Source organism: Haliotis asinina, chromosome 2, assembly GCF_037392515.1.
Source record: "Haliotis asinina isolate JCU_RB_2024 chromosome 2, JCU_Hal_asi_v2, whole genome shotgun sequence".
Classification (NCBI taxonomy): domain Eukaryota; kingdom Metazoa; phylum Mollusca; class Gastropoda; order Lepetellida; family Haliotidae; genus Haliotis; species Haliotis asinina.
The window spans coordinates 48231054-48247918 of NC_090281.1; the positions used below are offsets into that span (position 1 = coordinate 48231054).

Here is a 16865-nt window from a genome sequence, read left to right on the forward strand (position 1 = left end):
AGTAAACTGTCTGGATAAGCAGTTCTTGTCTCCGAATTTACTGTCATGACATTATTGTGTACTTGTGCTGGTCCAAGAACACAGTCAGCAGATCATAATACACTCAAACACTGCTTGTGTATCTTACTTAAATACCTCAAGCTATCAGAAGCTCGACACAACCGTGATGAAACTGACAGTATAAAAAGCGATTGAAAACAATTGTAATGAACTTTCTAAATCTGCATAAAGACAGTGATATTATATATCCCTGTGCTATCTGGGTTCTGCATTCTGTGGTATCAGCCTCCAATCTGAAATAAAGGAATATCTACCTTCTGCGTTTTTATCATTTTTTCGAAATCAATTTGTCGGAATAGTAGCGAAATGAGGCCAAAGAAATCACAAATGAGTGGCTGTGAAACCCGATAGCTGAATGGATCAAGAACCCAGACATCGCCCGGGCTTCAGCTTATACTTCATTCAAAGGAGGTATCCCTGTCTTCACGTAGAGCAGTCTTGTAACAAATGAAAACAAACTCATCACTGACGACAAAACTTTCGATAAATTCATGTTTATGAATACAACCGAAGTGTTTCCTTGAATTTGCTGCTCAGTCAAACCAAGCGACCATGGTCCCTATTACACACTGTCCGGTGACTTCATGAACTGGGCCTGGCGCACCGACGCGGAGTTTGCCACGTTCTGATTCTTGTAGACTGAGTTGACAGCCATTGGAAACATGGCTCGGAACAGATTTGTCCACAGGTAGTCTGGCAGCACTTGGTGCGTCCTGGGCACCCATAGTCGTGTAAGCACTGGACATCACAATTCAGACTCTCACGTGCATACCAGGGACAGGAGCCGGGTTTCGTATGATGACCTATAACATACGATTCAAATAAAATTATCATTAATATTTACAGATGAAAATAAATGACTTCAACATAAGGTTCGGCTGATCCTTGCAGTCCGACTGGTAAGGCTGGTCATAAACTCTAGGCCCTTGCCCTCTTCACGCCAGCAAAGACACCGGATAATGCTTTCTCCAATTGTTGAACCTACCATAAGGTTTTCGGAGCATTTGATGAGTCTCCAATACCGAAGCTTTCTGCATCACCTAGAGTGTCAGAAGGGCCGAGTTCTCCCCATGTCAGTCAAGAGGTGAGACAAAACCTAAATGGGGCAATGGGGAGGTGGAAAACTTGATACGTGAGATGGAAGCGTGTGAAAATTTGTAAGCGATGTTCACACATTTGCCCTTTCACTTCTGAACTGCATCCAGTACATTACTGTCAGAGCAGGAAACGTGGCACTTCCGAAGAATTCAATTGGCATCATTTTCTATGGTGCTGTCTACATATCTTGAGTCATAAGCTCAAGTCAAAGCCAGGAGTAGTGTAAACACAGATAAGTAACAGAAGCCCCAAGAGTAACGTAATCATGACGGGTATCTGGAAGACCACAATTAACTAAAGCACCACAAGCTACTGAAGCACTACAAGTATCTGGAGCAACCCGAGTGACTGGTGTACTAGTACCTGTAGGGCCACTTGTAACTTAAACATTGAGAGTAACTGAAGCAAAATAGAAAACTGTTACACCACGAGTAACTGGAACACAAGTAATCGAAGCACCACAAGTTACTGGAGCACCACGAGTAACTGGGACACAAGTAGCTGGATAATACGTCACTGAAGAACCACGAGTATCTTAAGCACAACGAGTAGCTGAGGCACCAGATGTAGCTGAAGCACCACAAGTAACTAAAGCACCAGAAATAACTGGGACATCACGAGCAGCTGAATCATTACGAGTAACTGGAGCACCACAAGTAACTGGAGCACCACGAGTAACTGGAGTACAAGTAACTGGATAATACGTCACTGAAGAACTACGATTAACTGAAGCACCACGAGTAGCTGAGGCACCAGATGTAGCTGAAGCACCACAAGTAACTAAAGCACCAGAAATAACTGGGACATCACGAGCAGCTGAATCATTACAAGTAACTGAAGCACTTCGAGTAACTGGAGCACCACAAGTAACTGGAGCACCACGAGTAACTGGAGTACAAGTAACTGGATAATACGTCACTGAAGAACTACGATTAACTGAAGCACCACGAGTAGCTGAGGCACCAGATGTAGCTGAAGCACCACAAGTAACTAAAGCACCAGAAATAACTGGGACATCACGAGCAGCTGAATCATTACAAGTAACTGAAGCACTTCGAGTAACTGGAGCACCACAAGTAACTGGAGCACCACGAGTAACTGGAGTACAAGTAACTGGATAATACGTCACTGAAGAACTACGATTAACTGAAGCACCACGAGTAGCTGAGGCACCAGATGTAGCTGAAGCACCACAAGTAACTAAAGCACCAGAAATAACTGGGACATCACGAGCAGCTGAATCATTACAAGTAACTGAAGCACTTCGAGTAACTGGAGCACCACAAGTAACTGGAGCACCACGAGTAACTGGAGTACAAGTAACTGGATAATACGTCACTGAAGAACTACGATTAACTGAAGCACCACGAGTAGCTGAGGCACCAGATGTAGCTGAAGCACCACAAGTAACTAAAGCACCAGAAATAACTGGGACATCACGAGCAGCTGAATCATTACAAGTAACTGAAGCACTTCGAGTAACTGGAGCACCACAAGTAACTGGAGCACCACGAGTAACTGGAGTACAAGTAACTGGATAATACGTCACTGAAGAACTACGATTAACTGAAGCACCACGAGTAGCTGAGGCACCAGATGTAGCTGAAGCACCACAAGTAACTAAAGCACCAGAAATAACTGGCACACCACGAGCAGCTGAATCACTACAAGTAACTGAAGCACTTCGAGTAACTGGAGCACCACAAGTAACTGGAGCACCACGAGTAACTGGAGTACAAGTAACTGGATAATACGTCACTGAAGAACTACGATTAACTGAAGCACCACGAGTAGCTGAGGCACCAGATGTAGCTGAAGCACCACAAGTAACTAAAGCACCAGAAATAACTGGGACATCACGAGCAGCTGAATCATTACAAGTAACTGAAGCACTTCGAGTAACTGGAGCACCACAAGTAACTGGAGCACCACGAGTAACTGGAGTACAAGTAACTGGATAATACGTCACTGAAGAACTACGATTAACTGAAGCACCACGAGTAGCTGAGGAACCACACGCATGTGACGTACCAGGAATAACTGAAGCACCACGACATGGTGTTGGGCAGTAGTTCCGTTGATAATGCCGTTGTCAGTCTATCACTGGACACTATACTTACGTCGTCTGTCCATCCGCCTGCACGTGTGGCCACATCCGTTGTAACAACATTTTCTGCCTCGTGTACAATCCTCATCACGTCTGCACTGCTCCACACACGGCCCAGATCTTCCCGGCAGCACCGTCGGGCACGTCCCTACACTTCGACGCTCGATGGATGATGCTTCTCGGTCAGTGTCTTCGGGTTCTGTTTGGAATAGAGTAGTGTAGTGTTAAAATGTATTTTCAATAAATATTCTGAGTCAAATTAGAAACATCACAACCAAATATTAAATGATATATAGAAGAAAACAGGGACAAGAACGTGTTACAAAGAAGTTATTATCATTTATTTGTCGATAGGATGAACTGAAAATAATCACAACCCATGCCAAAATGTCGATTCCACTTGGTTATAGAATTCATCAATAAAAGGCGTAAACAAAGTATCAAGTCACATCACAAAATATTATGATACCAGAATCCTGTCATCTATAATAATTCAACTTTTGCAGAATATTCAAGATGGCATCCCTTCGACTGAAGGTCGTCATTTACAGCATTTACAGCATTTACAGCATTTACAGCGTACGCCTAACAATGTTGATACTTTCGATACATTTTTTACTTCTAGCATACATGTAGCATTACATACGGGTTGTTTAGGCATGAGGTGATCAAAACCATTTTTGGTTGGCATTAAAGCCGAAATGCTTCGGATTGTTGAAAATCAACTTCAACGTTTGTATCTACATTCTTCAAGAAGCACATTTTCTCTACCCCGCAAAGTTATATGGTAAGTAAAACGATATGACAGCGATATGATACGGTCGATAGTCTCCCACGCTGATGCAACAGAATCCTACGGAACGCAATATCTCGACATGACACAGATCAATTGGATTGCTGCGTATGGTAACACCATCCTGAAAGGAAATCACTCCAGCAACTCGCATGCTACAGGTCTAGTGGATTAACATTCCCTAACACCCGGTTGTTCATCACTCTCATTTGGTGCCAGATGGCATCATTGTTTCTTTGACGACATAATGTCAAAACTTACCGCATATAAACTTATTGGTGCAGTTTCCCTCGATACATGTAACGGGCGCACGTATACAGCGTGTCCCGGTAGGACAGATTTGAGCCTGCAAGATAGAAAAATATTCTCTTTTGCTGCACATGAAACATTTCTGGTGTCTCCCGTCGTTATATTGCTGGAACGTTGCTAAAGGCGGTGGAAACTAAACTCACTCACTCACTTTTGTTGCATTGCCATCTGTCTGCACTGCACCAAGTTTGGTGCATTTCACACGAGGTCACCAAAAGATGTAATACAAATCTGTGTTGCTGCATATAAACTGGAGCTGTGTCCCATGATGCTGGGCACTGGCGCATGTGAGCAGCGAGTGATCAGCATCTTGTAACCAAGTAAAGAAACACCACGACGTATCTCTTACTTTATTATGGTAATCAGTATTGAACGTTTCAATCATTTGTGTTGGATCTTTGTGATTCGAGTGATGGGTAAACACCTGTCTATCTGAAGTGGATGTAGACTAGAAGTCAAAGTTTTCGCTCGTCAAGCCGAAGACTCGGGTTCGATTCCCCACATCGGTATAATGTGTGGAGCCCATTTCTGGTGTCCCCCGTCCAGATACTGTTGTAATATAGCTAAAAGGTGGAAGAGGCTTAAAACTTAACTCACTCACTCATTTCTCATCAGCTGGCAGATTTCGTGGATGGTCATAATAATTAAAATGTAATCAAACCAAGTATCTGCTAGAAGCACACCCAAATGGATAATGAATGTTTTGCAGGTGATAGCACGTAAGCTGAGTCAATGACCCGACGAAGACACGGATTAACGTCTCGAGTGTTGTATTTTGAGAAAGCTGGATCAGTTTCCACTCTCGTTTTATTGTTATTTAATATACTGACACAACATTATTGATAAATATCTACTGAAAAATCAATACACTCACATAATTACCTTCCAAGGAAAAATCCACGTTACTATATTTGAATTAAATCTTAAATCTGGCTAAGATCATGTTTGTATGCTAAGTGAAGATCACATAACAAGAAGGACACATATTCAAACTTTATTAATCAAGACGCTCAGGTGATGTTTTATTGTTTTATCCTCTTCACTAAATAACAAATGTCAACGCCATGTGACAATTGTTGTAAAATACATGTACATATGAAACATAAAACAATACTTACACAACCCCTGTCACCTTTAATCATCATTGCTAGATGGCACTGGAAATGAAACGTCAAAGTAATAGGAAATATGAAGCACTAAAATATTCCTTTACAAAATAATAAATGTGAATGTCTTAATTATATAATATGACAATGAATAATAAAGTCACTTATTGAGTACAAATGTCCAAACACTTATAGATAAACAATGCGCTGAAACGAATAGAGTAAAATGAGTGAGTCATAGGCACAGTGAAAATAGGTGGGTTATAACTTTTGATTCAATGGTTGTGTGAGATTTTCAGATTTCTGGAGGGAAAGAGTCCCAAGGAGTTGATACAGCATAGGATACAGATATTTTCCCATTAGAAACCAGGTGGAATGTGGGAACTTGTAGTAGTTTCTGATTCTGGGACCGGAGTGATCTTGATGGGGTGTATTCTGTGATGAGTTCAGTGAGACATTCTTGAGCTTGGCTGTGGAGACGTTTAAGTGATGCACAGAAGTTTGAAGTTGATCCTCTGTTGAATGGATTGCCAAGGTAAATATTTGAGAACAGGAGATATGTGGTCAGATTTAGTATTTAGAGAAATGTTGCAGTTGCATTCTGTACTTTCTGTAGTCTGGAGATACCGAGTTTGCTGGGCCTATCAATAGCCCATTGCAGTAGTGTAGTCTAAACTGCGCTGGACATGTGACTAGGCTAAGGGCACATTCTGCTTTGATGTACTTCCTGGTGTTGTCTGGATCTGAGATGAAAGTAACAGGGCTTGCGGTCTTGAGGTCTTTCACTAGTCTGGACGTTGACACTTATGCTAAACCAGTAGTGACTTCATTCCTGAAGTAATCTTCAACATACTGACGATGAATTACATGTATTTTTACTGAGTATTATATGACGACATACTTTTAAATGTCTTAATATGTCTGTCCAGATGGTTTAGATAAATCTGATATCCACAAAATATGTTTATATTCAACAATCCTAATTTTTTGTTTTAGCCAAAATCATCAACGGAAGGAACTTGTTGTGCTTAATCGTGTTTAATAGTGTTCTGCTATATTTCAGGTTTATAGAAAAATCATGTCTCCCATAATTCTCTTTGGAATGGTTCTGTATATTTCACTCTTTTGAAGCGAGTCTCACAACAAGATCAAGTCAGTCAACTCCTGTGACAAGCATGGGTTGCTGAAGACCAATTCTAACCCGGATGTTGACGGATCGCGAGATTAGTCCAATCTGTTTTGCTAAGCATCCCTATTCATCATTTTCTTCTTCAACAGCATCCTGGACTGACGGGAGCCCGAAGAAGCACCAATTGGTCTCCAGGCCCGGTGCTTGTCGTGAGAGACAATCAAAGATGGCCAGGTAATCGGACTTAATGTCTGTTTAGCGTCCTTTTTGCAGATGCATTGATGCCAAATACTCTGGTCACTCAATCAGTTTATGTGGCAGAAATATTGTTGACTTCCACATATTCATTCACTGAGCATCAACTCACCTCCGATTTTATTATGTTGTGTGACTGTTTGTTCAACGTTGCACTCAAAATTACTCAGACTATACTGCTGCTGTCTGTAAATAATAGAATCTGGGAGTCTTGCCCGATTGTGTTCTCTCTTTCTTTGACCAATATTTCATTTGTGTAGAGTTTATAAAATGTTTTCACTCACTGTACCTTTATTTACATCTGCTCACAATACGAACTGTTTCACTGTACAAAATTACCCCGTAATTACCAAAAGGAACATTAAATTATATCTGAAGGGCGCTAACGTCTTTTGGATGGTGCCAGAAATCAATATCTCAAGAGTGAAAATATTCTCAACCATGATCGTTATTGGTTTCAGAGACTGCATCTGTTGGTCTGAAAATACCTGGTGATTCACGGGCGCTGTCATATGTCTTACAGGAAATATGTAATATTCTAGAAATGTAGTACGTTTGAAATTTGTTTGTTTGTTTGGAATTACTTACTGAATGAATTTCGTCGGAGTAGTGAAAATTAGAAAACACAAGAGGAAACATGAATAAGCACGAATTATACAAACAGAGACCACTATCTCTTTCACATTAAGTTGACAATTCACTTACGATTCCGACTACATCAGTGAGTGAGTTTTGTTTTAGGCCGCACTCAGCAGTATTCCAGCTATACGGCGGTCTACTGTATAATAAGCAAATGATACTGAAACTGTTCCATCTGGTAAGCCACTCCCGAAAATACACACTCTTCCTTTGTAGGAAAAAATACAATTTCAGTCGTAATTGGTATATTTGATTTTTTTCTGCTTTTGATTTGTATTAAAGATGATATTATATGTTTTTTGACAAAATGTTGTTTGATGGAATATTTTAAAAATACTAAATATTCATTGCACAAGGGCAAATTGTCAGGTTTCAAAAATGTTGCCCGAATATGAACTCTCCAAATCCCACAAAATATACCAGAATTTACATTTATAACAACATCTGACAAATGTTATAAAGCAATTGCAATTCTAGGAAATCCTGAAAGATAAACTACACTCCAACCTTTGTCGAAGCTTATCATTAGTCATATCCAAGGCATCATCCCATTATCAACCCGTATACTGCAGCAAGACAACTACTTCGATATTTAAGACTACGTTCATAACGAACCAACCACTTGCTACATACTTTAGTTAATACGTATGACGTTCTACGGTTGTTACGAACTATAATTAGTGGCCCTTTGAGGTCAGTATAACCGTACTTAAATTACATTTGTGACGTCATTCCATTGTCTGCTCGCCGCATTACTTTTCAGGAATGGAGTGATGTGTACCAGTTTTAAATTAAAGAATTCATTTTGTGATTTTGACGTTTAGGTTTGATAACATAAAATATTTCCAATACTTTGAATGTAACTTAAGTAGGATAATGGCCGGGTGACCCTCCACTCCTTAAAAATGATGAATCCGAGGCCATGAAAAATTACTCTGACATTACCCTCTACTTCATGATGTCATTAGCTGTGGTTGGGAAAGATCGCGCCCGCAAATCACCTACCATCCAAACACAGATCCTGTCTAACCAAAACTTGTTACAGAGGTGTATTTTATAAGATAAAGGGTTTTTTTTGTTTAGTATTATGCACATTTCTGGGGGTTTTTTGTTGCTGAAATAGGACTAAAAGCGTCGTAAAACTATACTCACTCACTCAGATGTCACATGGAAACAAACTAAACCCGACATTCATTGTTTGAAAAATGACATTCAATCTTAAAACTTATCAAATTCCGTTTAAATATAGGTAATACCATGAACAAAGCCACAGCTCGGAATAATTACTATTAGTAATAATACATGTATAGCTTACGACGGGTTTCAATGGTAAGGTAATGTTAACTAAGAGAGCATGAACTGGATATGAATTTAGTCGTGTCTTACCACGAGTCCAAGAGCGAAGTTGTACCACGTGACCATCATACCAGTCAAATGCCTCTGCTTCACTGCTAGTGAATAAATACGACGGACATCCGCCATCTTATATACCTATGTATGGCGTGCGGAGGCGCGCGGTTTTTTTTCTGGTAGCTTTACGTTTGTTATTTTATCTGTCATTTTTATCAGCTTTCGAGAATTCCTCCAGGAATAATTCCGTTACGACAGAGTTTATTAACCTCCGGAAGTTTTCACGAACTGTTTCAAAGAATGGCTTCTACTCGATAGGGCGGTATTGTCTTATTATTACAAATACAATAGCGCTTAGTTCAAACAAATAACAACCGGAATTAGATTCTAAATCAATTCCCTTGAAACTGGATTCTCCCGACATACTGATCCAGATTTTCTTTTCGGTATTCTGTAGGTAAATTGATCCGGACGACTCGAATCGACTACAGCACGAAGAACACTGCGGTGATTGAGATATTGATTGAATATTTTAAGACGACCAACTGTTCATTGCATACTGGGTTGGAACAACCTATGATACAGTCAGTGAAGAGGAGGGTCAGGGGTGTTATTGCAACTGGCGGAGGCTATCTCAGATATCGGTATTGTGATAGGTATTAGCCGTAATAGGTATTTTTCAAATGTGGCTCTCCGCGAGGGTACCACTGGGTTCAGTTATCGATACTTGCGTGATTTACGGAGAACAGTATTCAAGAATCTTGAAAATGACCGTACTTGTTAACGTCATACATCAATAGTTATTTGCTCTGCAAAACTAGTCAGTTTTCTGTTATGTTTGAATGAACGACAGTTTTTCGCTATTTCATTTTATAGACTTGCAATTTAAGACTTTCTTTGGGGGTAAATTTATCTAAATAAAAAGTTTAATCGAGGTTTAGATATGTATCTTTTGCCATGGCTCATGGTGAAATATTGATACTAAGAAACATAAGAGGCGTTGCGACACTTCTTTGTTAGAGTATATTTATCAATTTTCGATTATTAAAAAGCAGTTTGAAATCTTCTTAAAGAGCTACGTGGTGCCCGGCTCATGATCAAAATACGACACCAGGTGCTATAAAACCGGGCAAGAAACACCTGCTTCATACCGAAAGAAGGTCATCAGTAGTGTCAAGTAACTCGTATAAATATTTGGGTGTTAATTTTACAAAACAACTTTCATGGTCCACGACATGAAAAACATCAAGCCTCGATGCAGTGTAAAAAGACTTTAATAGGCATTATGAAATTTATAGCAACGCAAGGTGATTATCATACAACTGGGGTTTTTTTCAAGATCTTTGACGATAAAATATGCCCCGTCCTTTTGTATGACGCTGAGATCTGGGAAATCAAAGCGTCTGGTGCCATGGAAAAAGTCCATTTTTATGCTTGTAAGAAATAGCTTGGGATAAAAATTAACACATGTAACTCAGCAGTGTATTGCACGTGTGGTAGATTTCTCTCACACATTGCAGCAAATATGGAAGTTGTTAAATATTGATTTACATTAGTGAGCATGGTTCCAAGCAGATTACAGAAAAATATGTTATAATACTATGATTATTTATGAGAGAAATGGGAAACAATTTAGTCACAAGTATAAAAGAATGAGCATTTTCTACTGGATTCGGTCATGCATGATATGAATAGTATATACAATGTACAGCCCCATTCTTTATTCCTGCTATCTGTAAAGCAACGACTTCAAGATATGTGAAAACTGGAAGGAAAACATGATTTCTTTCAAGAAACTAATTTACTTCATACGGATTAAACAATTTGTCCACAAAGAACAGTATCTGTCCGTGTTAAAAAGGAGACAATTCAGAATAAGCCTTGAGCAATTCCACTGTTCATCTCATGATTTGCTAACAGAATCCGATAGGTATTTATTCATAAAGAGCGAAAACTCACATTTTGTGTACTCTTTTAACAATTACAATACATGAAAGACTTATGGGTAATCTTAATTCACTCTTTAAAAACTCGTGGTTAATGAAAAACGAGCGATTAAAAGTTGTCAAGACGTCGTCTGTTACGTTTTCGACCGCCAACAAAACCACCGACAAGCCATGTAACACTGTCGTCAGAGCACTGCAGCGAACTGCATATGGGGAAAGATTACCAGTTAGTTATCTATAAAACGTGTAACAAGCTCGTCAATTTGTTGACTCCTCGATGTACTTACAAAGACATTTCGAATCGTTGCGTTGCCGTCAAAAACTGCCAGGTGCCGGGTGATGGTACATGTCACCATGCACAGATTTCCATCGGACCCCTCAGTTCGTATTAAATATGTTGTTTTTGAGTTCGAAGCGAGCGTCCTGAAAGCCTGTACGCGTTAAATAGGGTGGTTCGACACCTACATCGCTTCGATAATAGAAGATGCAATTTAGATTTGGTTTCATCGAGTTAAAAATATTAAAACCACTTACTATTTGTAGAACATGATTGATAACCAAAAGGATTCTGGCACACTTGTAACGTGAGGATTTCCTCCTCGGAAGCGATCGAGGTTTGGGTTGAAGTGACCAGTAATATTGTAAGTAGTATGACATTGACACACACCTCGCTTCTAAGAGTGAAATCGTTATGTTATATGCAAAGTCATGCAAAATCATATTACCTATCAATCAAATATATGATTGTTTTACTACCAATAGAAAATAGTTTACATTTTAGATTACTCGGTGAAACCAATCCTAAACAGCATTTTTTCTCAGACTGACGGATGTTCGCGACAGGACGCCACCATGTTTGTAAAATTGTGGCGTCACGGTCTAAAGTCTGTTTGAGAATTAATTGGATTATTGTGTGTTTTCAGTAAGTTAAAAGATCAAAACTACTTCATACTCGTACTTAAATATATTTTTGAATCATGACCAAAAATCACTTGTAACAGAGTTGTAACCACAATGACAAACGATTTTGACAGAATCGTTAACGAAAGCAAGTTGCATGTCGGAAAATAAAGTAAAGCAAGTGACAAAACTAAATGGCAGCAGACTGTGAAAACATAAAGCTTTCATTTTTCAAAACAATTGCGACGACTGCAGACTTAGACAAACCTGTCATCAAGATAACCTACATGAATACAAATACACCACCAACCCACATAGGTACAGGTATATATGACGCACCAACCCACACAGGTACATGTATATGTAACGCACAAACCCACATAGGTACATGTATATATAACGCACCAACCCACGTAGGTACATGTATATATAACGCACCAACCCACATAGGTACAGGTATACACGACGCACCAACCGACATAGGTACATGTATATATAACGCACCAACCCACATAGGTACAGGTATACACGACGCACCAACCCACATAGGTACAGGTATATATAACGCAGCAACCCACATAGGTACATATATATATATAACGCACCAACCCACATAGGTACATGTATATTTAACGCACCAACCCACATAGGTACATGTATATATAACGCACCAACCCACATAGGTACATGTATATATAACGCACCAACCCACATAGGTACATGTATATATAACGCACCAACCTACATAGGTATATGTATATATAACGCACCAACCCATATAGGTATATAATGTGATGGTCACATTACGTCACGGAGGAGCGCCCCTCTGATTGGATGAAATTTACGGAGAGAATTGTGCACTGTTGTCATAAAGGTCGATTTAAGGAAATTAAATGTCGAAATGAGTAGTTTTAACGACGTGGTTTCATTTATAACCATGTCAATAAATGATTTATGTATTTGTACTCCCTTATTTAGAGTATATGTGATCTTTAAGGTATAGGTTATGTAAATTGAGTTATCTGAATGTAATCGAAGACGAGTACCATTTTCGTTGTACATGTGCAGCCTATTATATGTTGGGAAATAGTATATTAAGAGCTACTGCTTTGTACATCCCGACAGTTATAAATTCATATCCCTTTTAACCAGTTTGGAAGGATTATCTATGTAATACACCACCACATACAGAAAAAAGGCATTCTTAACAATTCTACTAAATGATCAAGTGTCTCTCAATGTATTTGTACTAAAGGTCTGTGGCTTCCTGAGTAGGAAGCAATGTAAGTCGTTCACTGGTCACGAGAGGGACATGGGCTGACGTACCTTCCATGTTTAGTTTTGTTCCCTGAGTCCGAAGTTATCTCCCTTCCATCGATTTGCATTCGCAAAACATCGGTAATTTCCGATGATTCAATGTAACTTAAGATAATGAGGTGCTAGCACCAAGCACCAAATTAGTACGACACTGCAAACAGTGTAAATAGAAAATGTTTACTATTGACGCAATAAAAGACTTATCATGCCTTACAACCTGCCTGAAATCGGTAATTGAAACTTCGAGGTGAAAAGCTTCCAACACTCAACACATTATGGAATCTTTATTATGCTAAGACCCTCGAAGATCCCGGGGTAGAATAGGCCTTCAGCAACCCATGCTTGCCATAAAAGGCGACTATACTTGTCGTAAGAGGCGACTAACGGGATCGGTTGGTCAGACTCACTGACTTGGTTGACACATGTCATCGGTTCCCAATTGCGCAGATCGATGCTCATGTTGTTGATCACTGGATTGTCTGGTCCAGACTCGATTACTTACGGACCGCCGCCATATAGCTGTAATATTGCTGAGTGCGGCTTAAAACTAAACTCACTCACTCATTTATTACGTTAAAGTAGTTAAGTTAAGTTTACTTAGACTGACTAACTACTCGAAATTCCCAGTATTGGTGGAATACGGATTGTGAAAACAATCCCATAACGCTCGACGAATGGCAGGACTTTCTTGGTGGTTGATTTACAACACTCTGGGATAAAACGGGCTGAATTCCAAAGCTCAGTGCGATCATCAAGACGCAGCAGATGGCGATCATACATATCTACAATAAACACTTCTCTTTCCTCAATTTGGGCCAAGGTAAAAGAGAAAGCAAATCTTTTAGCAAATCAGTTTGAAGCTGATAGCAGTTATGAATATTTTTCAACAAACACGAAATCACAAATATGGAGAATGGGATTATTCCTATAATTTCAGAACCTGTATTACAACCTTTTCCTTTACAGTATTACGATTTGTCCTTCCCCCTGGCAAATTAAAATCTGCAATAACAAAAGGCAAGAGCTCATCTCCAGGTGCCGATAAATTGTGCTACGAACACTTTAAACGCATGCCAGATTCATCTGTGAAAGTTGTTCTTAATATCAGTAATCAAAGCTGGATGTCTGGAAAGTTGCCCGGAACCTGGAAACACGCTGTTGTTCCCAAACCTGGTAAAGATCCACCTCGTCCTGTTTCATACAGACCAATAACCTTTAACGGTCTAACCTATGTGAAATCATGGAAAGTTTGGTAAAATCGTTTTAGTTAATACTTACAATTCAATGAATTATTAACAAGGCTACAGTGTGGATTTAGGAACACTCGTTCTTGTATGGATCATCTCGTCAGACGAGACACAAACAGAACTAGCAAATCAGGAGTTGTGTTTACTTTTAGACATTGAAAGGCAAATGTGATATGATATAATATGGAGAACTAGACTTCTGTGCAATCAGAAATTTAAAGACTTGATATTAGTTGATACCACGTATGAATCTCGCTCTGTAAACATAGCACGTACAGTGGAACCGACGTTACCCTTGATTTATTATTGAAGAAGTAAAAGGCTTCATAGAAGGTACATATATAGGAGAGGTTACAAGACAGATGCATGGCGTTATGAAAAAATATACTCTTCCAAAAAAGTAGGGGAACCTGAACTTTGAAGTCTGGTAGAAAGAAAACACACTAAGGAACGTTACAATGACATTCACCTGCAATTCACGTTTTCAGGCAGGTGGATGAATCATTGTAGACCATTTTTTTGATAATTTTCTTGCACCTGTGCATGGTCAGGGTTTTCAGGGTCAAATCACACACTCCTGAGTGAAAATTGTAAACCAGAAATTTTCATGTCATACTCCAGTCACCTAACAGGGGGGGTAACTGAACGAACAGCTTTGCTTTGAGTGAAATCCATGTGTGGATGCATTCTCAAAACATCCATTATTATTGTATCAACATTGATTCAATCCCATATATCTCCCAATTAAAGTACAATTCCCCTACTTTATGTGAAGAGCATATGTGGGTACCAGGCTTGTTATTGTCTATTGAGTTCGAAAAAGCTTTTGAGTCTTTAAACTGGACATTTATTCGCATTCTCTGTTGTCGCATTCTTTCCTTTCGACCCTTCCATTCCAAAATGGATAAAAGTACTCCATCAAATTCTGAATCTTGTTTAATAGTAAATGGGTTGCTAGTACATCTTTCAATCTAAGTGGGGCTGAACCAATTCTGAATCATGTACTGAATCATTAACCATATTAATTAAAAGCAATACATTTATCAAAGACTTAAAGACTGCTACTACTGAACGTCATTTAACCCAGTTCGGAGATGATTCTTCCTGAGTGTTAGATGATACTGAAGGGTATTTTTAAGCGGGTAGGAGAGCATTAACTTTTTTTGCATGTTTGTAAACATAAATATTGATAAGACAAAGTTGATTTGGATTGGCTCCCAAAAAAACCGTAACCGAATGAGACTACTCAAGAATGGACTGGACTGAAATATCTCGGCTACTGGGTATCAAATTTGACATCGCTCTTGAAAAGACGCTAATTACAACGGACATTTTCAAGGTGTTAATGAAGATGTGGAAATGTAGATTATAACGCCATTTGGCCGTAACACAGTGCTAGAGTCCTTATTGTTTTCAGAACGTAATCATTTATCACAACAAGAGAAACCTTTAAACAAAAGTTTCGGTTTATATGGTATATATGGTATAACGATAATTTTAAGACTGATATATATTGATTAGAAAGTGGGATGAAGTCGGAGTAGAAATGCATCAACGATTTGATAGATCAAGACGGTAAAATGCTTCCATACATCAATTTCAAGAATAAGTATGGAGTAAGAAATGCCTTGAATATATATCTAACGTAGCTTAATCCTGATTGTATTAGCCCATTAACAGCACAAGTAATAACATTGACTATTCATCTGCTCCTGAATGGCCAAAAGGGCTCAAAATACAACTATAATGTTTTATCAGGATCCAAATTTCAAAAGACATCAGACAATCAGCAATGGGAGAAAGACATTATAAAACAATATACATATACGGAATGGGGGAATATTGATTAAATTCGATTTCGATTCACTGATAGTGTTCAATTACTGTGGCTTCAAAATAGAATTTTGAAGCAACTCCTTCAATATTTGTTTAAGATTGGATACATAAACTCCCCTGTTTGTACGCTTTGTTATATATTTATTGCCGTTATTATTCAGGCTTTATGGAATTGTGAAATTGTGAAGTCTAGATCGAAGACCAAAACTGGATCAATAGTAAGGCGGAAATCAATATAGTTTACTGAAGAAACCATTTTGGTGGGCTTTCCTTCTCCACGAAATGGCCCTTTGAACATAATTTGTCTTGTATTAAGAGCACAATTTTCTTTTGCTTCAGTCCAGTTTGGGAGTTTACAAATTATTATAACATAACTACAGCCATAGCTTACTCCAGTTGTGATAACAACAAATTGACATAAAGTTGACATAAAGTGTTTGTTCAATCCTTTCTATTCAATGACCCTTTTCAGTTAACTTTGTATATTGATGTAACTCTACATGAATCTTCAGGGAACCTTTATATGGTGAGTGACATGATATGATTTCAACCAAAAATGTGGAATAAAACTCTAAAAAGGACTAACGGAATCGGATGGTCAGGCTCGCTGACTTGGCTGATGCATCTCATCGTATCCCTTTTACGTAAATCGATGTTCATGTGGTTGATCACTGGATTGTCTGATCCAAACATGATCATTTACAGGCCACCGTCATATAGCTGGAATATTCCTTAATGTGCCTTTAAACAAACAAACAAACAACCTATGTATT

The 16865-nt window shown here is 38.9% G+C and overlaps 1 protein-coding gene across 1 annotated transcript; it reads right to left on the reverse strand.

The window, feature by feature from the left end:
• Nucleotides 1-642: 642 nt before the first annotated feature.
• On the reverse strand, nt 643-8918 carry LOC137272597 (perlwapin-like). The gene is made up of 5 exons (XM_067804987.1): nt 8883-8918; nt 5486-5524; nt 4320-4404; nt 3270-3464; nt 643-863 (listed from the first exon to the last, which is right to left on the reverse strand). The coding sequence occupies exons 1-5, from the start codon at nt 8916-8918 to the stop codon at nt 643-645; spliced, it is 576 nt and encodes a 191-aa protein (XP_067661088.1).
• Nucleotides 8919-16865: the final 7947 nt, after the last annotated feature.